Source organism: Gouania willdenowi, chromosome 10 (genome assembly GCF_900634775.1).
Source record: "Gouania willdenowi chromosome 10, fGouWil2.1, whole genome shotgun sequence".
NCBI lineage: Eukaryota > Metazoa > Chordata > Actinopteri > Blenniiformes > Gobiesocidae > Gouania > Gouania willdenowi.
Genome location: NC_041053.1, coordinates 9205922 through 9228984, shown reverse-complemented (window position 1 = coordinate 9228984; position 23063 = coordinate 9205922). Strand labels below are relative to the sequence as shown.

The following is a 23063-nucleotide window of genomic DNA, read 5'->3' as shown; positions in this document are numbered from 1 at the left end:
AATAAACCCTTAATCTCCGTGGGAAATGATAAATGGGTCAACATGTGCTACTTGTAAACTTTCGTGATTACCTGTTGCAATAGGTGGCGCTGTCTATGATAAGTGCTGTAAAAGTGCGGCCATAGAAGAAGAAAGCAGCCCTGTAGCTGGTGCCTCTGGCTCTGCAGACGTACCCTTGGTTTGCCAAAAATGAAGAGATGAACAAAGGCATTCAATACTCCGGAAGAAAACACCTTTCACAACAATTTCAACCTTTCCTCCTTTCCTACCTGTTCTGTCCACTCCACCTTAGGTCAGATGTAGGTGTAGTTCTGCATCTAAACACTAGGGGAGCACCAGCATGAGTGTTGGCTCTAAGCTCCTCATGCTCCAACCTGGTTGGTAATCAGTCACACCTTTGTTAGACACACAGACAGTGCAGTGGAGGAGCTCAGGGATGTTGTTGGTGAGTGGCTTCAAGTTTATTGAATTTATATGGTTTATTTTTAAAGTTAAGCTACTAAAAGCAAGTATTTAAGTTGGATTATGTGTCATGTTAAAGAACACAGGCTGAGTGCTTGTTTGTATGTTATTTTGACCCAACTTTAAGTTAAATCTACATACATAGTGTTTGGCCTTACCATGTGTTTACCAGAGGGGTCTTAGTCAAAGCACATTAGGTTTACAGTTGATTCAATTGATATAAATATATTCTGATTTCATAGTGTAATTTATGTTAAGAAAACATCTCTAAAATATTAAGAGCAATAAATATTGGTTAAGTGTTTTAGATAAGTTTATATATAAAATAAAATGAATAAATAAGTTTATGGGTAAAATACATTGTTAAAAAGTTAGACTTTGATTAAAATGGTTAAAATAGGGATATCAAAGTATGATTTAATTTTACAATTAAAACTAGTTACATATCTTAGGTTAAATATTAAGTAGCAGAAAATTCATTTATTTAAAAGATACATTATTTAAAATATAAGGTCAGATTGTTCATTCATTGGAAAACATTTGAATAGAGCTCATTCTTCCTTTCTCTCCTTTTCACCCCTTTTTTTCTCAAGGTTTTCAACCTGCTGCTGCTACAAACCTAAAACAAAACTGAATAAATGGTTAAAAGCTGAGTTGGCCTCACGTCTTACTTGTGCTCCATCCATGTCCTTTCAAGCTGGGCAAGCATTGTAAAAAATAGACTTGACAACCCTTCTCGAAGGCTCCAGCTACAGGGCTTCAGCTACATTGCTCCAGCTTCAGGGCCAATATCGTCCAGCTGTAACCAAAAACAGGCGTTCCAGTTGCACACTGTAACACCTTCTTTGAAAATGAGGACACCTCCAAACATCCGGTCTGAATAGATATTTCAATATAAGTTGCCTGGTGCTTGCAATAGCCAATAATAAATTGTAAATTTAATTTAAAATTAGACTACAACCAAGTAGGCTGGAGATTGTTCACGTCTGTTGGGTAGTTTATCCTCTAATAAGTGGCGTTAATTCATGTTATACACTTCATAGTTCAGTGTTTGTGTAACCACGAAGATTATGGTGCCGTCATCCAACACTCCTGCCATTACAAAGATCTTCGCATTATGAGCAATTTTCCTTCTGCTCGGCCCAGCGGGATATGAATATTAACCTTCTCTAATTCTCTAAAAAATACACATAATGATGAACTGATACATTACAGACAAATTCAACAAAATATTCAACTAAATATTTATACTAAAAATAAATAAAACTAAATATTTATACTAAAAATACATGAAACTGAATCACACTACAATGGCAACAAAACAATAATAATCCATCTACATCTATTTCACTGCACACCTCCTCACCCCAGCAAGAGACACGTGTGCGGCCACTCCTCCTCAACTTCCTTCTGTGCCATGCTATCGTTAGCCTCTCAATCACGGGAGCTCTCTGAATAGATCATATGAAACCGTCAGCCACTGGTGAGTCTTTTGCAGACAACTTTCCCATTGTTTAAACCATATAACTGTTGCTCAATGACGCGACGTTTCACTAGAGTCAGTATTGACCTCAACCCGTTCAATAATCCATCTGGAAAACTACAGATTCTCTGTGGTGCCGTGCATGGAAGCTAAGCTCTGACCACTTGGTTCGAAGGTAAAAAATGATTTTTGTTTTTAAAATTAAAGACAGCCGAATAGTAGATTACTCACTCATGTAGTTTGGAGCTTTATGTTTTGTTTTGCGCAGTTTGATTGTTTTTCTGATTGGCGCTACAATCATTATGGAGTTTGGTTATCAGCGTCTCAAACATTTCACGGAACACACACACACGGTATTTATTCATTTATTTATTTAAATATACTAACTACAACACCTCCGACTGCTCAGCGTCATCTTTTTTAAACCCAAAAGACTCCCACACAATAGACAAACTTCTTCTCTTTGGTCGGTTCCAGAGACAGATGTTGACTTGTTTCGGCATTTTCTTCTTGGCTTTCTTGAATATCAGAAGACATTGTTGTTACGTCTACATGAGACAACTGTTTGCTAACCCTCTGTTAGCCTGAGCTTCCTACTTCTTCTCCCCTGAATTCGGTCAACATTATAGACTGCGGACGCATTATCGCCATCTGGCGGACAGGCTGTGTACGCACGAGTGTGGTCACAAATGTATTGAATGGGTGTAATTTCTATCAAACGGCAAATCAAAATCGTGTGCCTCCGCGATTTCGAAATCGCGTCATGTAATATCGCGATAAAATCGCAAATGCAATTAATCATTCAGCCCTAGCTGGAGCCCTGTAGCTGGAGCCCTGTAGCTGGAGCCCTGTAGCTGGAGCCCTGTAGCTGGAGCCCTGTAGCTGAAGCCCTGTAGCTAAAGCCCTGCAGCTGGAGCCTCTGGCTCTGCAGACACAGACTATTGCCCACAGCACCCGCCTCTGCAGATTTAACTTTTAATTTACTTATTTTAAATAATTTTCTAAGAAACGCCTGGCTTATGTTGATTTATGTATGCATTAAGAATAAAATTTAAAAAAACTTGCTCCGCTCTCTGTCACTATCTGTCTGTAGAGCCGAGTCAGCCGACCGAGGCAGCACCCCTCCCTCCCACACAGAGCCACAGAGAAATAGCTGCAGCTGTGGAAAAAAAAAAGTGGTTAACTTATTGAATAAGCTTACATACATTCTGGGTGAACTCATCCTTTAGTAGGCCCGTAAGTTGATCAGTTAAACCGTAAAAGTGGCGCTGACTCTCTCGCTGTCTCTCTCTGAAATGGTGTGTGAGTCAGGAGCTGAAAGCGATTGTGGTTGTTTCAACTTTTTGTATGTTTGAAGCAAACTTTTTTCTCTTTTCGCAGTGTGTGTGTGTTTATGAGTTGTTTCTTTATCATTTGTTGTGAAAAAGACTGGTTTTGTGTGTGTGTGATTGTGTGTGTGATTGTGGAGTGAATATCTCCCCGACGCGGTATGAGTTCAACCTGAAACTTAGTCAACAGGTTCCAAATACCACGAGTGTGTGCATCTGTTATTTTGGAGTAATTTTGTGTAGCAAAACATTCATGACGTTCAGGATAAGATTACAGCAGTCTCAGTAATGAGCGCGCTACTTCCGGTTCCGGGTTCATAACGTCACTGTGTCGCAGTTTGTTTAGGTTTAAAAAAGATCAATTTAAAAAAAAGTTTTTGTATTGCTAAAAATTATTTAAGTTAATATTTCATGGTCATTTGAAATTATTCTTGTGACCCAAACTTCGTTTAAATCGCGGGTCACGGACTCCACTTCCTTCTGTGCCATGCTATTGTCAGCGTCTCAAAAACGGAGCTCTTTCAGTAGGTCACTGGTGAGTCTTTCGCAGGAAGTTAAGCTCTGACCACTCGGTTCAAAGGTAAACAATTATTTTTGTTTAAAAAAAAAAGACAGCCGAATTGTAGATAATACTTTAATCACTCATGTAGTTTGCAGCTTTGCATTTTGTTTTGCGTAGTTTTGTTACTTTTCTGATTGGCGCTACAATGACTATGGAGTTTGGTTAGTATTGAACTCAACCCAATCAATACTCCATCTGGAAAACTGCATATTCTCTGTGGTGCCACGCATGAAAGCTAAACTCTGACCACTCGGTTTGAAGATAAACAATGATTTTGTTAAAAGAAAAAAAAAAAAAAAAGACAGCGGAATTGTAGATAATACTTTAAATTACTTACTCACTCATGTAGTTTGGCGCTTTACATTTTGTTTTGCGCAGTTTTGTTGTTTTTCTGATTGACGCTACAATGGCTATGGAGTTTGGTATCAGCGTCTCACTTCACGGTAACACACACACACACTCATCACACATAAGGTATTTATAATAAAAATATACTAAATGTGTAAAATAAAAAAAAAAAACAAAACAATATTTATACAAAAAGTACACAAAACAACAACAGAATAAAAATATGAAAATGAAAACCAAAAAAGATACAAAAATACACAAAATGACTCCAGATAGACTGGTGCCTGTCCGTTTAGGGCTTTATAAGTGACAAGAAGAATCTTGAATTCTATTCTATATTTTATGGGAAGCCAATGCAGAGAGGCTAATACAGGAGTAATGTGATCTCTTCTCCTAGTTTTAGTCAGTACACGTGCTGCAGCATTTTGAACCAGCTGAAGTGTCTTAAGCGACTTGCTCTGGCAGCCTGCTAAAAGAGAATTACAATAATCCAGTCTAGAGGTAACAAAAGCATGGACTAGCTTTTCGGCGTTGCTCTGAGACAGGATAGGTCTGATTTTAGCAATGTTACGGAGATGAAAGAGGGCAGTTCTTGAAGTTTGTTTTATGTGAGAGTTGAAGGATAAATCCTGATCAAATAGAACCCCAAGGTTTTTAACAGTTGTGCTTCGTGCCAGAGTAATGCCATCTAGGGCAGTTAGGCTAGCATAGGTTTCTCTAAGGTGTCGTGGGCCCAGTACAATGACCTCAGTCTTGTCTGAGTTAAGAAGAAGAAAATTTTGGTCCATCCAGGCCCTAATGTCCTTTAGACAGGCCTCAAGTATAAATAGCTGATTTGTCTCACCTGGCTTCATTGATACATACAGTTGGGTATCATCAGCATAGCAGTGAAAGTTAACAGAGTATTTTCTCATAACATTACCAAGGGGGATCATATAGATGCAGAAGAGGATTGGACCAAGCACAGAGCCCTGAGGAACCCCGTAGCTTACTTTAGTGTACACAGAAGACCTATTATTCACGTGTACAAACTGGTACCTATCAGATAGGTAGGACTTAAACCAGTTTAGGGCAGTCCCTGTGATTCCAAGTAATTCCTCTAATATCTCTCGTAGAATATAGTGATCTATAGTGTCAAAAGCTGCACTAAGATCTAATAAAACCAGCACTGAGAGTCGTCCTTCATCTGAAGCCCAGAGTAGATCATTAGTTACTTTAACTAAAGCAGTCTCTGTGCTGTGTTGAGCTCTAAAACCTGACTGGAAGTCCTCGAACAGGCTGTTGTTTTGAAGGAAGTCACAGAGCTGAGCCGCCACAACTTTCTCAAGAATCTTTGAAATAAAAGGAAGATTAGATATAGGCCTGTAGTTTGCTAAAGTGCTGGAATCAAGAGTAGGTTTTTTGGGAAGGGGTTTGATTACAGCTACTTTAAAGGACTGTGGCACATAGCCTATTGATAGGGATATATTTATTGTCTCCAACAAAGATGGGCAGACCAGGGGAACAACTTCTTTAAACAGCTTAGTTGGGATCGGATCTGAAAGGCAGGTCGATGATTTGGAGGATGAAATAATAGAGTTAAGTTCCTGAAGTCCTATATGTGTGAAACAGTTTAGGTTAGGCCTATTTACATTTAATGGTACAGCAGGCCCAGGTGAAGGCAGGGAGTGGCTAATTTTATCTCTAATCTTATGAATTTTATCGTTAAAAAATGTCAAAGTCCTCACTGCTGAGGGCTAGAGGAATCATGGGCTCAATAGAGCTCTGACTTTGTGTTAGCCTGGCTACAGTGCTGAAAAGGTTCCTCGGATTATTTTTATTTTCTTCAATTAGTGAGGAGTAGTATGTAGATCGAGTATGTCGTAAGGCTGTCATGTATTTACTATGGCTTTCTTGCCAGAGTATTCGTGACTCCTCTGTTTTATTAGAGCGCCACATTCTCTCAAATTTACGGGTTGTTTGTTTGAGTGCGCGAGTTTCAGAGCTAAACCACGAAGCTTTCCTCTGACGTTTAATAGTTTTTTCCCTCAATGGGGCAATTGAGTCCATGGTGGATTTTAGTAGACTAGCAGAGCTATTGACAAGCAGATCCAGTTGAGAGGGGTTATAATTAATATCATAGTTATTTATTGGATGGTGCACTGAGTTTAAGGCAGCAGGAATGGCCTCTTTAAATTTAGCCACAGCACTATTGGACAGATTTCTACTCGTAACTATTTTATTGCACAGTGCGAGATCCTCTAGGACAATGTTAAAAGATATTAAAAAGTGATCTGATAGCAGAGGATTTTCAGGGTAGACTTTTAGTTTATTAATATCAAGGCCATATGTTAGAACAAGATCAAGAGTATGATTTAAACGATGAGTAGCTTCATTAATAGTTTGAAAAAAGCCAACTGAGTCTATTCGGGACATAAAGGCTGAGCTCAGGCTATCACTATCTTTGTCAACATAGATATTAAAATCTCCTACTATCAGTATTTTATCAGAACTGAGGACTAAGTTTGATATAAACTCAGAGAATTCTGATAGAAATTCAGAATAAGGGCCTGGAGGACGGTAAATTATCGCAAATAAGACTGGCTGGCAGGTTTTTGATTCGGTATGAGATAAATTTAGAACCAGGCTTTCAAAGGAAGTGTAACTGGCCTTTGGTTTAGGATAGATTAGGAGAGAGGAATGATAAATAGCTGCTACACCACCTCCACGGCCTATGTCTCGTGGCATATGAGTATTTAAATGACTGGGAGGAGTGGCTTCATTTAAACTAACATATTCATCTTGATACAGCCATGTTTCAGTTAAACAGAATAAATCGAAGTTATTTTCTGAGATAAGGTCATTTACTCGTAGAGATTTGGATCTCAGTGATCTAATATTTAATAGAGCACATCTAATGGTTTTATGTTTTGGTGTTTCTATATTTGAGATTTTAATTTTTTTCAGATTTTTATAATTGATAGCTCTTTTATTTGATTTTATGTTAAAATCATTCTGAAATTTGGGTCGGGGGACAGACACTGTCTCAATAAAATAATATTCACCACCATCACAACAGTTGTCATGGCGATGAACACAGCTATCATAATAGCAATGGGAGGGAAACTGTCCTAAGGCAAGCGCAGAGGGGAGTGGAGGACTCCACCTCTGTAACATGGTCTCATTCATGAGATGTCATAACAGTGACTGTGCCATGTTTTCTGATAGTAGAGATGCTCCCTCCAAAGTAGGATGGATTCCATCTCTTCCTATCAGGTTCGGTTTTCCCCAGAAGAATCTCCAATTATCAACGAAGCCCACCTTGTTTTCTGGACACCACCTCGATAGCCAGCGGTTAAATGATGACATGCGGCTATACATGTCATCACTGGTCAGATTTGGTAAGGGACCAGAGAAAATTACGGAGTCCGACATTGTTTTAGCATAAGCACAAACTGATTCAATGTTCACTTTGGTTGCTTCCGACTGACGACGTCAGGAGTCATTAGTGCTGACATGGAGGACTATCCTATCAAACTTACGGTTACTCTTTGTCAGCAACTTTAGATTTGATTCTATGTCGCCCGCTCTGGCCCCTGGGATGCACCTCACGATGCCCGCTGACTTTGCTAGCTTCACGTTTCTCACTATGGAGTTGCCAATTATCAGAGTTTGTTCCCCGGTGAGTGTGTTGTCCTCACGGAGGGGGGAGAACCTGTTTGAGACGTGAACATGGTGGTGTCCCGAGCGGCTTTTTGACCTTCGACTATGCTTACCACGGATGGTAACCCAGTCATTGCTGGCCGGGGGGGAAGCTAAGCTAGAGCTAGCACGGTCCGCACCGGCTAGGTCCTGCTTGCTAGCTTCGGGTTTGGTATCAGGGGTGCGGAACCGCTTCTCCAGATTGTTGATCCTCGCCTCCATATCTAACAGTACGCTACACTTTATGCAACTACCATTGTCCCTAAAGGAGGACGAGGAGTAACTAAACATCTGACACACCGGGCAGGAGAGCGGAGGAGAGGAGAGAGAAGCCATAGGTGCTAAATTTATGCTAAGCTAAGCTAAGGACAAAAAGGAAGTTTAAAGGAGATTACACTGCCTATAAGAGGCGAGGTTGCTTTTTACTTAACCTTCCTACGTTTAACTGTACGGTAAAAAATTAAAACAAGTGTTTTCAAGGCTAGAATATCAATGACAACAAGTTTGATTAGCATTAGCAGAACACAGTAGTAGAGCGCTGCAAGCAGCGGTAGAGCGTAAACAGGAAATAATCGATACGTCACCACGACGCCACCAATCCCAAGCAACTTTGTCATACACTGTGTCTCCATATCCTTTCGATAAAAAGAAACAGCACCTTGGGGGGTAATTCTAGTCAGAAACTTTGCGGTATTGTGATGTTTGTAACTCTCAGATCTTGCAAGCAGGTGTCACGGCAAATTTGCGGTTGACCTCATTTGGTGACATGAATGATGCTCTGTGTTGAATGATGATGTCCAGTCAGAAAATGATGATTTTATAAAAAAAAAAAAAAAGAAAAAAAAAAAGATTTATTATAAACTAAATGAAAAAGAGTACAAAAAAGGAGAGTGTCCCATCCTGTATTAGGAAGGGCTAAATGAAAAAGAGTGCAGGATGGTCCAAAAAGGTTCTTCCCTGGCTCCGGATATGCAGGACTGGCCAAAAAGTTTCACAGCTTAAGCTTTATACAGATAGGGAAAAACGTTGCACCCTGAGAGAAAGAAAAGGAGGAAGTCAGATGCTCCCAACAGTGGAGACGTTGGAGCAATGATATCTGCCTTGATAATGTGCGTGCGTCAGTTGGTGTGTGTGTGTAATGTGAATGTGAGTGAGTTCAGCCTTGAAGATTTCAGGCTGGTGTCTTATCTGTGTGTGCCTTCAGCAGAGACTGTCTGTGCTGTTAATCTAACGTGACTCAGCTGTTCAAAGGTGCAAAGAGTAATGCAGTCATTGTGTATTAAAACATGTCAAATTGTACACATGAACACACATTTGACGATATGATGATGAATATAATAATTGTCATAACACAGGTTTGACACTTTAACACTGAAGTATTTTTGAAATTTCATTGGCATTGATAGATGAAGTTTCTCTCTTTCTAGGCACAGAATGATTGGTTTTAATTTGACGTACATCACATGAATTGTATCAAGAAACACTCTTTGACGCACAACTTTTGGACATTTTAAACTTAAATGCTAAATCTTGAAGACAAGTCTCAATTTCATTAGCACAACATTCATTTTTTCAAACTTTGTTAGTGAACTGTTCATTCTACCCAGTATACTGGGTTCCAGAAAATGGTAAACAGTCATCAAGGTGTCATAGTCCAGTCCAGTGTAGTGTTTTGCTTTAATGCCATCAAGTGTCTCTGGTGATAACACAGTTCCCTTTATGTCATCTTTCAACTCTTCATTTTCACTTGTTAGACTTTGCAGTTCCATCCTATCTAAGAGCTGTTTATCTTTAGTGTGTAGTCCGGTTCTTCATGTGCACGTACACATGTACTTGTTTCACTTTCAATTTGGTTTTCATTTGTATTCATATTATCAGTATTAGTACCACAATAGTGTCCTTTTGCAAATTTAAAAGTGCCTCTGCAGCCTTAAATCTTTTCACTTTCTCCAGTCTTGCCTTTGCACTTGGTACCTCCTCTTTGAAGACTGCAGATCTAGAAAAGGAAAAGCCCAGTCTGGGTTTGTGTAGTCATGAAAATCTGCCATCTTTCCTGTAATATATGAAAAATTCAAGCACACATAACATTATTGAGAGTAATACAAGTGTTTATGAGGTGATTGGGGGGTCTTTCATCTCCCCCTGCTGTCTCTGGCCAGAAAACCGCACTTGCAACTTTCCTGCCTCCGACCTGGCAGTCTCACAGCTCTGTTCTCGCCCAATACACACTAATGCTCTGTGTGTGTGTGTGTGTGTGTGTGTGTGTGTGTGTGTGTGTGTGTGTGTGTGTGTGTGTGTGTGTGTGTGTGTGTGTGTGTGTGTGTGTGTGTGTGTGTGTGTGTGTGTGTGTGTGTGTGTGTGTGTGTGTGTGTGTGTGTGTGTGTGTGTGTGTACTTTTTGCACCCGCAAATAAACCCCTTTATAACACTACAGAGTACAGAGTATGTACACCTCTTTGTACATCAAACACATTCTCATTTGGCCATAATTAACTCTCCTTAAGCTCCCACATGAATACATACTTCCGACGGGCACTGTACTCGTAATAAAAACAACAGTTCTTATCTACATAAAACTGTGAACAGCTTGTATAGATAATATTTGGGCACGACATATTTGGCATGATTTTAGAGGTATCTATAATGTTAATAACTGAATATTGATTGCATGATTATATGTGCTAATATACTCAAAATCAATTTTCAAGAATAATCATTAAATTATTGTGTTATAATTAAACTTGTAGGTTTTTATTGAGTAGATTTTTGTAGATTTCTTCTTTTGGTTTCAAAATAGAAAAACAAACGATTCTTAACATCCTGGAGCAGCAGCAGATATGCCTTAAAAAACAAACACGCTGTGCTTTTTCTGTTTACTTTCAGTTTAAATCAAAGTAAAATGTCTAATTGTAAATGCATCTTAGGGAAAATGTGGACTTATATTTAAATAAGTGCACCAAGCACTAATTAATATTAATAATAACACTAATTGTATTCATGACATGCATGCAAAGAGCTTTAATCTCACTCTAAGTGACAGAGCAGACTATAAAGTTCTGGGTCCGCCACTTTACAAGCAACGGTTGTGATATGTAAAAATACACATACTGTGAAAATGTAACTCTGAACCTGGCGCATGAACATTTTGGAGATATGGGAAAACGACGGTGCGGATGGTGAGGTGGTGAATTGAAGCAAGATTCATCTCATACATTTAATGTGCTCACATATCAGAATTATACATCCACTCCATCATACCCAAAACTGCTGTGTTATAGATGTGAACAGTGAGATATTAGCTGATGGATTTAAATGTTCATATTAAAGGTCCGGTATTATGCTATTTTTCACCCATCTCCATTTGTTCTAAGAACCCTGACAACATAGTGTTTGAGGTTTATTTTCCCAAACTTGTCTGTTTTTCTGGACTTTTAGCCTCTGAAAAGTCACTTTCAGAGCTCTCCTAAAAACAGGCTATATTTGGGCCTTCATGCATATGCATGAGTAGGCATAAACACCTGTTTTTATGCCTTACTGTAGCTGTACCTCCATTTTTAGCTGTTTGAATGTTTTTCACCCATTTTTATGCCTTACTATAGCCTTACCTCCGGTTTAAGACATTTTAAATTGTTTTTCCCATTTTGATGCCTTACTATAGCTTTTCATCATCCTAAAATTAGCACGAAAAATTCAATACTGTGGCTGTGGAACCTCCATTTTTAGCTGTTTGAATGTTTTTCACCCATTTTTATGCCTTACTATAGCCTTACCTCCGGTTTAAGACATTTTAAATTGTTTTTCCCATTTTGATGCCTTACTATAGCTTTTCATCATCCTAAAATTAGCACGAAAAATTCAATACTGTGGCTGTGGAACCAAATATTCTCCCAGTTCACAGGTTGTTTGATGCCCATTCCCAGTTGGAGTCCATGTGAGTACTGGAAAATCTATCTATCTATCTATCTATCTATCTATCTATCTATCTATCTATCTATCTATCTATCTATCTATCTATCTATCTATCTATCTATCTGCTGCCTCAGTAATGGGTTACTGTAATGCAAATAATTAATTCCATGTATGTAACTTTACATGTATGATGATTATTTATTTATTTATTACTGTAAATAAATAAGATAAACATATTTTTCTTTTCTTTGATATTTTATTTAATGTCTGAATGAAGGGCGTTATGTTCACTTTACAGTTTTTCTCAGTCGCTTTGCTCCATTTCTCGAATCATCCTCGACATTTGCAAAACAGTAAGTGCATTTCTCAAAACAATTCTTACAAATAGCAAAACACCATGGATTACTTGCAAACGTCATTCTCTTGCTCAAAATCCTTAGTTCATCTCTCAAAAGTAAATACGTGTCAATGAACATGTCAGTGCCATCAGAATGACAAGTCCTTGTGTCATTGTGTATGAATAAGACAGTCAAATTGCACGCAGCCTCACTACTCTTCCTCTTCTCTTTGGCTGTTGACCCCGTCCTTTTCTTTCTCCTTCCATTGTCAGAAAGTATAACATTGTGTTTTGCTACACTATATATATATATATATATATATATATGTGTATACAAGCAAATGGCAAACTCGAAGAGGTGACAAGGAAAGCGGCTACGGCCAAATACCTCCAACGAGTAAGACAGGTCCTAAGAAGCCAGCTCAATGGCAAGAACAAGTCCCAGGCAATAAACATCTACTGACTGGTATAGTGTACAGGAACATCTGTGCAGAGTATGGGCTGGAAACCCCAAGGTCAAAGTGGGAAACACCTCCAAAGGTGGTAGAGAATGACCGAGCCAAGATCCTGTGGGACTTCCAGATACAGACGAACAGAATGGTAATGGCGAACCAACCAGACATTGTGGTGGTGGACAAAGAGCAGAGGAAAGTCATTATGGTCGACATAGCAATACCAAGCGACTTCAACATCAGGAAAAAGGAACACGAGAAACTAGAGAAATACCAGGGGCTCAGAGAAGAGTTGGAGAAAACCTGGAAGCTGAAGGCATCAGTGGTGTCCGTGGTCATTGGGGCACTCGGGGCAGTGACCCCCAAACTGGAGGAGTGGCTCCAGCAGATCCCAGGAAATACATCAGACATCTCGGTCCAGAAAAGTGCAGTTCTCGGACCAGCAAAGATACTGCGCAGAACCCTCAAGCTCCCAGGCCTCTGGTAGAGGACCCGAGCTTGGAGGAAAAAAGAGACAGCCCGCGGAGGGTGAGGAAGAGTTTTATATATATATATATATATATATATATATATATATATATATATATACATACATACATATTATGACAATGTGTTCAAACAATTTGCATGTAAAGACTGATGCTATGAATTAATGCCTAAATGTTGTGGGGGGTCAGACTATTCAACAGAGACCCATACATTTTGATCAACATGACATAAGCAATTGATAATGTAGGAAACAGCAGAGAATTGTACATAATCCTTTGCATGAATGTACCAAAGAATTTGCATTTGCGACTTGTTCAAAGAAACAAGAAACTGCTTTTTTGATGTACACACGTGACACAATGATGGTTTTGAACATTTCAATTCTGATCTGAAAAGTGCACCAAAGCGACTGAGAAATACTGTATGTGAGGTTTTACTGTCTGATATACACTCCAGAGCAGATGGTGGCGCTAATGCGCAGGAGGCTGCATTGTCACCGCAATACCAAAGAAGAAAAGAAAAAGAAGAAGAAGAAGAGCTTCGGTGTGTATGTCTGTGAGTCCAACGTTAATGTTTTTAATCTGCAGCCTACAGTCGGAGTCACATTATATTATGTTGTGGTGTTAGGTTAATGTCCTAAAGCACAACACGGAGTTTCTCAGAGAAACAGAGACAGGATGCTAACGCAGCTAGCAAGAGGAGCTAACAAAGCAGCCTCAGCATAATTATTAATTAATTAATATAATGGAATATAAAGGCAACATAGAGAGCTGTGTCTTCACATTATGAAAAGCTATTTGAGAATAAACTACACATCAGTCATAACGCTCTACTGGGGCTGATATTTGCAGTACATGTTCTAGTTTTGGTTTACTAGTGCGCCAGTGGACTAGGGATGGTCATGGTTAACTATTAATTAGAGGGGTAACAAAATATGGGGTCGCGATACGATATGTACAAATGAAAGCATTAAAAATGTTGGGTTTTATAATGTTTATTTTTAGTTCAAATTTATAATCACAGTGACTATCACCAGCAACTCACAAAATGACAACAAAAACAAACAAAATAAGAGAAAAATATAAAAAGAACAAACAACAACAAAATACACAAAATGTTAATAAAAAATTATCTTGATTAGAACATGAACTGAAAATAAATACTAGTTATCTACAACATAAGATTCTTTAAAATGTGTGTTATCACTCATTAATTTCATTATTATGGTCTATATTTGTTTTTAAATAGAAGGGGGAACTGGAGCCAAAAAAGTTTGAGAACTGCTGTCACATATGATACAACACTGGATACATGTACTTTAATGTGGGAGATACACTTTAACATGGAGGAACACACTTCCTTGCAGTTGTAAATCACTAAGTTAGACAACAGGATAGTACAAAAGGATACATGAGGATTAAAAGCATTTAAAGTCTAACAACGTAGACATGTTGTTACATTCCTACTATTAACCCATAACAACAGTTGATTTGTTTTATATTTTTATTTAAGTATGTCAGTATGCTCATTTTTTTAAATTCAGGTTCCAATATGACACAGAAATACCTCACATCCATGTATTGAGACAATATCACACATTTACGTAATTTTTTTCCCCTGAAAACAGGTGAGTGAATGTTTAGTAAATGTACCAAACAGACAAATATGTCAAATCTCGCTCATAATCAGAATCCATCGCTATAATCACACGTCTGAAAGGGATTTTGTGCAAAAACTAAATGTTTCACATTAATCACAAATGAATAAATACCGTTAATTTGCTATTTTTTCCATAAAAACAACACAGATACTTCAACACAGCGAGTCATCTGCGTTAAACATGCTAGAACCTCATTATTATGCTGAGTTTTTTTTAACTTTTACTCACGCTCAGGTCTACGTCAGAGCTGCTACTTCGATTGGAACTCCCGGCTTCCGTAGTGTTATCTGAAACATATAAATTAATTAGGGTTGCACCTAAAGGTTATTTTAATAATCGATTAATATGTTGATTTTATTTTTGATATAATCAATGAATCGGATTAAAAAACAACACATTTTTTGTGTTTGCTCAAAGTCTCTTCATATTTTCTCCCCACACACACACATATATATATATAATGTACAGGTACCAAAAAACAAACTTTATTACACAAATTTTATGTAGGTGTAATAAGTCACTCCAATACAGACCAGTGTCCTCACTCAGACTTTGCTAGAAAATTAAAACTTGAGGCTTAATTTTTACAAAAAAAAAAAAAAAAAAAAAAAAAATTTAGGTAAACTGACGTGTGAAATTTCAGAAATAGGTATACAATGAAACGGAATGGAGGAAATCTTGAAACTAGAGAATCTGAGGCCCTAATAATGGTTATGAATCAGTTAATAAGTGTCGATTATAAACTAGTAAGCCTTATAATCAGACTTGCTGTTGACTTTTGAAAATATTACAACCAATCAGAGAGCTGGATTTTGTTCCAATTTTTTCTACCTCATTTGCATTAGGTCTACTAGTATTACTAGTTAATGTTCTGGCCTTACTTGTCTGCTAGTACTACTAGTTGAGATTTTTAGTGTACTAGTAGTACTTGTAAATAATTTTGTGTTACTAGTAGTACTAGTACAACTTTGAGTTTTTACTACAGACATTTTAAGTCCACAAGTACTACTAATCAAATAAAATAGTCTACTGTGTACACTCATAAATGGACTGTATGCCACCAAGCTGTTTCATCCACCATAGCATTAGCTTATGAACTACAATGCCTTGTCCTAAATGCAGATTTAAGGATTTAATTTTTTAATTAATTGTCAAGAAAAGATCAGTACTTCTCTAATACTGTAGGTGGGCATGATGAGCTGAGAGGCCCATCACTCTGTGGAGGGTAAAGAGAATAGTTTAATAATCCTTATTCTTTTAGAGCTTTGCTGTTAATGAAATATGCAAGTACTCTTTTAATCAATGTATCTTTTAACATAATCCAAGTGTGTCAACTAGGGATGGGCGATATTGACAAAAAAAAAATGTATCCCGATAATTTCTAGTATTTATCACGATAACGATAAAGAACTATAAATAAATAAAATAAATACAAAAATTCACAACTTAGTGTAAACAGGTTCCTTACAAACACAAATAAATCTGAATACATCAACACATTTAAAAAGGCTACAATAACTGCTGACTCAAACAGCTCATGAACTGATATTTTATGAAATATATTTGTGCATGTGGATTACGATTAGTGTTATTGAAAAGTAATTGAAAAGCTCACAACCCCCCCAGATCAGATAGCCCCTGAATTACTGTCAGCTGGAAAATGCAATGAATTTGCTGTATATTTCAATAAAAAAATACAATCAATAAGGTCAAACATCAGAACAAACCAGCAAAATCACAAAAAGCTTGAACAGCTTCAACCACTGAGGGATGAGTCAACTACAATGTTAGAGTTTATTACAGTGAACCCAAAAACAATAGAGGAGACTGTTCAGCAGCTGAATCCATCAACGTGTTGCCTTGACACAATACCCTCAAACTTCTTTAAAACTGTTGTAAAGTCAATTGTCACTGATTTGTGTCAGATAATTAACTGCTCATTCCAATCAGGCACCGTACCAAAATCCCTGAAAGTAGCTGCTGTGAAACCGCTGTTAAAAAAGAGAACACTGGATGCCTCTATACTGGCTAACTATAGACCAATCAGCAACCTTCCATTCATGGCCAAGATCATTGAGAAGGTGGTCTTCAACCAACTGAGTCAATTCTTAACATTCAACAAAATATTTGATAAATTTCAGTCAGGTTTTCGTTCTCATCACAGCACTGAAACTGCTCTTATCAAAGTGATCAATGACATAAGGTTGAACACTGATTCAGGAAAAGTATCTGTTCTCATTCTGTTGGATCTAAGTGCTGCATTTGACACTGTAGATCATACAATTTTGTTGCACAGATTGCAAACATGGGTTGGACTAAATGAAAAAGTAATGCAATGGTTTAAGTCATACTTGGAGGAGCGAAGCTATTTTGTAAGCATTGGAAACTTTGAATCTGACAGATTACCAATGTCCTGTGGGGTTCCTCAGGGATCTGTTCTTGGACCCCTTCTGTTTAACCTTTACATGCTTCCTTTAGGAAAAATTTTACAGAACTGTAAGGTTGATTATCAGAGCTATGCAGATGACACACAACTATATCTATCACTGAACCCAGATGACCATGGTCCCATTGAGGTGTTGTGTGACTGTTTAGAAAAAGTAAACTGCTGGATGAGTGAAAACTTCAACCTTCAACTAAACCATGACAAGACGGAGGTGATTGTCTTTGGTAACAAGGAAAAGAGGACTGCTGTCAGCAATTATCTTGAGTCTCGATCTTTAAAAGCTAAAGACCAAGTCAAAAACCTTGGTGTTCTGATTGACTCAGATCTTACATTCAGCAGTCAGATCAAATCTATCACAAAAACATCTTCTACCACCTAAAGAACATCTCCAGAGTGAAAGGTTTAATGGCTCAGAAAGACCAGGAGAAACTGGTCCATGCTTTTATCTCCAGCAGACTGGACTATTGTAATGGTCTTCTGACAGGAATCCCCCAAAAGAGAATCAAACAGCTACAGCTGGTTCAGAACGCTGCAGCTCGGGTCTTAACCAGAACAAAGAGGTCAGAGCACATTACTCCAGTTTTAAAGTCTTTACACTGGCTCCCAGTCAGCCTCAGAATAGACTTTAAAGTTCTGCTGCTGGTGTATAAATCTGTGAATGGGTTTGGTCCAGAATACATCAGTGACATGTTAGTCAGGTATGAACCCAGCAGGTCTCTCAGATCTATGGACACAGATCAGATAGTGGAGCCCAGAGTTCACAGTAAACATGGTGATGCTGCTTTTAGTTGTTATGCTGCAAAGAAGTGGAACAAACTGCCAGCAGAGCTGAAGTCAGCATCCAATGTGAACATTTTTAAATCAAAGTTAAAGGCACTTTTTTTCTCTACTGCATATGATTGAGAGAGAGATTTTTTGTCATGTTGTTGATGTAATGATGATTTTACTGATGATTTTAATTGATTTTACTGATGATTTTAAATGTTCTTATTGATTTAAATGTTCTTATTGATTTTAAACAATTGAATGTTTTATCATGTAAAGCACATTGAGTTGCCTTGAGTATGAAATGCGCTATATAAATAAATTTGCCTTGCCTTGCCTTGCCTTATTGTATGTAATTCATTTATTTCCTCACTTGAAATAAAATTATTCAAAAAAAAAGAAGCACATTAAAAGCACAAATAACTTCAGTAGTGTTTTTACTGCTGATGAAATATAATTAAAAAATTACCTGGAAACTCAACTAAAGCTAACTATGCTAAGCTAACACACAGACACACAGACTGGGCTAAGAGCTAATGCTAACCACTCCATATAAATAATAGACCAAGTAAAAAGAACACGTCTTACTGTCATAAAGCCACAGATTTGTTTATGGTCAGATTTAACACTTGTATGGAAGGATAAAAGCTAAACATGTCACACATTGTGTGAAATAAATGTTAGCGTAACATTAATGTCACTATTAATTCGTCCCGACTTGTGAAACGCAATATTTTTTAATTATATTTCACGTGTTCACAGACAAAGCTGGTCCCATTAGACTAATGTAACTATTGAGATTATTACACTTAAATATACTGAATGATTAAATCATCAGCTTGATCTGGTTTAATTATAGGAAATCAGTTATTTATCATCCATAACCTTATGTAACTCATAAGATAAACGCAACAAGATTCAGCAACAGTAAAAACACTGATGGAGTTATTTTTGCTTTTCATGTGCTTTTTTTTTTTAGAAAATATCATTTTAAGTGAGGAAATAAATGAATTGCTTACAATAACACTAATAAAGTAATCCACACGCACTAATATATTCTATAAAATATCGGCTCATGAGCTCTTTGAGTCAGCAGCTATTGTTGCCTTTTTTAATGTGTCTAGTGTTGATGTATTCAGATTTATTTGTCTTTGTAAGGAACCTGTTTACACTGTAAGTTGGGAATTTTTTTATTTATTTATACATTTTTATTTATCGTGGTGTTTATCGTTATCGTGATAAATACCAGAAATTATCGGGATAATTTTTTAGTCCATATCGCCCATCCCTAATGTCACGCAATTTCCTTTCAGGGATCAATGGTTTACTGAATCTGATCAGGTTTAATGATTAAGTTTTGATCAACTTAGTTTAAATTAACCTAATTTAAATGATCCTATCTTCTGTAGCTCTGATGAGATGTTGTTAACGCGGACTGAGTTAATCTTAGTTATCCAGACACAACAGTTCGAACACTGAGCAGGGGAAGATGATTAAAGCTGATCACGTTTTCATGGAGCGCCGCTGTGCTACACGAAAAACGGACGGAGCTTTACAGGGGGGAGGGCGGTGCACTTAATAAGCGGTCCCAGGAAACATTTTGAAATCAATTCTGCGTTAACTGGCTAGTTGTTGATGTAGCAGCTAAACTAGCATGTACTCAATGGGATCATGTCTGGGCTGAGTTAATACGTAAAGGGGTCCGCTGACGGCCAGGTTTCTTTTGCTAGTTACTGTGATTTTAATCATAAGTTGTGTTTCACAATGTGTTGTTTTTCATGGGAAAAATTAGGTGCGTCTCTGGGACGCATGCATAGTGGGTTTACTGCGTCCTTTCAGATTTGTATGCGTCAGGGACGCAGGACGCGTACCTAGCAACATCACTGAGTGTGGTTATTTTATTTTACTGATTCAAAATCAAAACAGAAATACAGAAAAACCAAAAGTCATTCTTTTTATGTCCGGACCGGGAGCAAAAGTCCGCCCAGTCACCAGTTTATCCGGATACTATTTGGACCGTAACACTGTTGGATAAAGACTTACCAGCATCAGTAACTCTTTAACGAAACGTCTTCGACACATAAATTACACCTCTGCCATCAGTGTGAGGTGGACAACACAAATAATAATAATGCATCAATTTTATATAGCGCTTTCTTATAGATACTCAAAGTCGCTTTACAGAATTAAGGCATTATTCTTTCACTCCACACTTAGTGGTGGTAAACTACGACTGTAGCCACAGCTGCCCTGGGGCAGACTGACAGAAGCGAGGCTGCCAAAGTGCACCATCGGCCCCTCTGACCATCACCAACATTCACTCACGCACTACATTCATACTAGGCAATGTGGGTCAAGTGCCTTTCCCAAGGACACAATGACAGATATCACTGGCGTGACAGCCACCCCACTGAGGCACCTGGAATTCTCAGTGGTCTCCCATCCAACTACTATCCAGGCCCAGACCTGCTTAGCTTCCGAGATCTATTGGAATCGGCTATATGAAATTGATGCATTATTATTATTATCATTATTGTACTGGTAAATAATGTACATAACAAATCATCAAGATGGTTAACTTGGCAAAAATAAGAATGAAATATGGTGAAAAGAGGTTCAAAGTGACGATAATAGGTCAACATATGTGACATTAGGTGGGAAAAGTGGTGAAGAGGGTTTTTAATAGCTGAAAATGTCTTGAAAGTGGACAAACTGAGCAGAGTAGAATTGAAATTTAATGGATAAGTGGGAAAAAGGAGAGTAATAACAATATGTGAAGAAAATAGGTTAAAATCTGGCAACTTTGGTCTAGTTGCAGAAAAAGTGTAAAAAAAACAAAAATGGGCACACGTTTTTTGAAAAAATTTTCTTAGTTTCTTCAAGACACCTGGCGACCCCCTTCCAGTGTCTCGTTGAGAACCCCTGCCCTAGTGTCCTGTCTCTTTGCTTTACTGGCATCTCTCTCTTCTTCACTCCTGCTGCCGCTAATAATAATATGATACAAGAGGTTTCTTCTCGCGTCCAGTGCCTACTTTTCTTCTTAGCACCCGTCATGTTAAAAACAATGTGAGCGAATGTCATGCAATACGCAGTGTGTTGAAATCATATCCGGGAAATTTCAGCAAAATCTCAGGCTTTGGTTATCCCATGCGAATGTTTTTCATGGGGTCCCCAGATAATACTTATCCCGAATGGGGCTTTTGTTAAAGAAACTAGACAAATAAATAGATCATGTTAGTTTGATTGTAATCTTGTGCTTTGTGTCGACCTTCAGGAGATTAATCTGTTCCAAATATGGATCCAAGAGAACAATCTCCCGACAGATTACAGCTCCAGCAGCCGTCACTCACTGACTACGTTTCCAGTAAAGGAAAGAATGTGATAAAGGAGGAACTGGAGACAAACATTGCTGTTTGTCCTGTTAAATGTGAAGATAAAGGGGAGGAGCTTCAGGCCTCCCAGCTACACGGGACGCAACTAAGGGAAATCAGCACAAAAGAGGAACCTTCAACTTCAAGCAGCACTTTAGATCCATTCATGAAAAGACAAAGTGTGGGAGTCAACGGTGAAGCAGCCAGAAGTTTAGTCCTCAAAGGCAGTGATGGAACGGAAACGGACTTGTCTCAAACTAAGCTCGAGAAGAAGAAGAAGAAAAAGAAGAAAGAGGAGGAGGATTGGCAGAAACCTCTGAAACTATCCAAATATGAAAAAAATCAGAGAAAGATGTCTGACTCAGGTCAAAATGTTGAAATTGGACATAAAGCTGCCAAAACACAGAAGCATGTTGAAGAAGAAAAGAGCTCCACATCATCAGCTTCACACAAGAGAGGTGACACGGGAGGGAAACCCCACACATGTGACGTCTGTGGTAAAAGTTTCACTGAAAAGGGTAACCTGAACAAGCACATGAGAGTCCACACAGGAGAGAAACCATTTGGATGTGATGCCTGTAGTAAATGTTTTAAACGTAAGTCTGATCTGAAGGTCCACATGAGAATTCATACAGGAGAGAAACCTCATAGCTGTGATTTTTGTAGTAAATGTTTTAACCATAGGTCTCACCTGCAGTCACACATGAGGGTCCACACAGGTGAGAAACCATATAGATGTGATGTTTGTAATAAATGTTTTAACCAAAAGTACCACCTGCAGACACACATGAGTGTCCACACTGAAAGCACAGAGAACCCATTTTTATGTGCCGTTTGTAGTAGATCTTTCAGCCGAAAGACTAACTTGCAGTCACACATGAGTGTTCACACAGAAGAGAAACCCCACAAATGCAATGTTTGTCAGAAATGTTTTAGTCGAAATACTAACTTGCAGTTACACATGAGAGTTCACACCGGAGAGAAACCTTATAAATGTGATGTTTGTAGTAAATGTTTTAAACATAATTGTGACCTGAAGATCCACATGAGAGTCCACACAGGAGAAAAACTCTTCAGATGTATTGCTTGTGTTAAATGTTTTAAACACAAGGCTAGCCTAAACCTACACATGAGAGATCACACAGGAGATAAACCCTTTGGATGTGAAGAATGTGGTAAATGTTTTAAACACAAGGTTCACCTGCAGTTACACATGAGAGGCCACACAGGAGAGAAGCCATTTGGATGTGAAGACTGTGGTAAACATTTTTATGATAAAGGTAAACTGAAAAGGCACATGATAACCCACACACGAGAGAAACCTTTCAGATGTGATGCGTTTAAATGTAAGTCACCAGCGTTATAACTGTTCTGTGTGTCTATCATAATATGATAATTTACGCTGGAAAGAAGCCTTTTCAAATGTCTGTTTTCTAAAAATGTTTCGTTTTAAAGGCTAACCTGAATAAGTATATAACTGTTTGTTACACAGAAGAAACTTTTTGGATGTATTGAATGTAGTAGGTTATTTTTTGTAAAAACTATGTTTCTATTGTGTATTTCCTCAGCTATTGATAGCTTTTGAAGCATATATATATATATATATATATATATATATATATATATATATATATATATATATATATAAAAGAGTTCTTGAAGTTGGTTTATTTGTCTAGTATTTAACATGTGCTTGGTAGAAACTCTGATTACTGTAAGTAGTATTGTAAACATTTTGTGTTTATTGTGGTACTTTTAAAAATTAAAGCCT

General features: G+C 37.9%; 1 protein-coding gene across 2 annotated transcripts; it reads left to right on the top strand.

The window, feature by feature from the left end:
- The first annotated feature begins 407 nt into the window (after positions 1-407).
- On the top strand, positions 408-22854 carry LOC114471258 (zinc finger protein 664-like). Of its 2 annotated transcripts, XM_028459940.1 has the most exons (3): positions 408-445; positions 13507-13593; positions 21196-22854. In XM_028459940.1, the coding sequence occupies exon 3, from the start codon at positions 21216-21218 to the stop codon at positions 22656-22658; it is 1443 nt and encodes a 480-aa protein (XP_028315741.1). In that variant the 5' UTR covers positions 408-445; positions 13507-13593; positions 21196-21215; the 3' UTR covers positions 22659-22854. The 2 variants fall into 2 exon arrangements, with proteins under 2 accessions (XP_028315741.1, XP_028315740.1); XM_028459939.1 differs by lacking the exon at positions 408-445 and having other exon boundaries at positions 13555-13605.
- The last annotated feature ends 209 nt before the right edge of the window (positions 22855-23063 follow it).

What these genes read in the sequence shown, in the direction of transcription:
- LOC114471258 (XM_028459940.1), top strand. Translation starts at nt 21,216, where the DNA reads ATGGATCCAAGAGAACAATCTCCCGACAGATTACAGCTCCAGCAGCCG.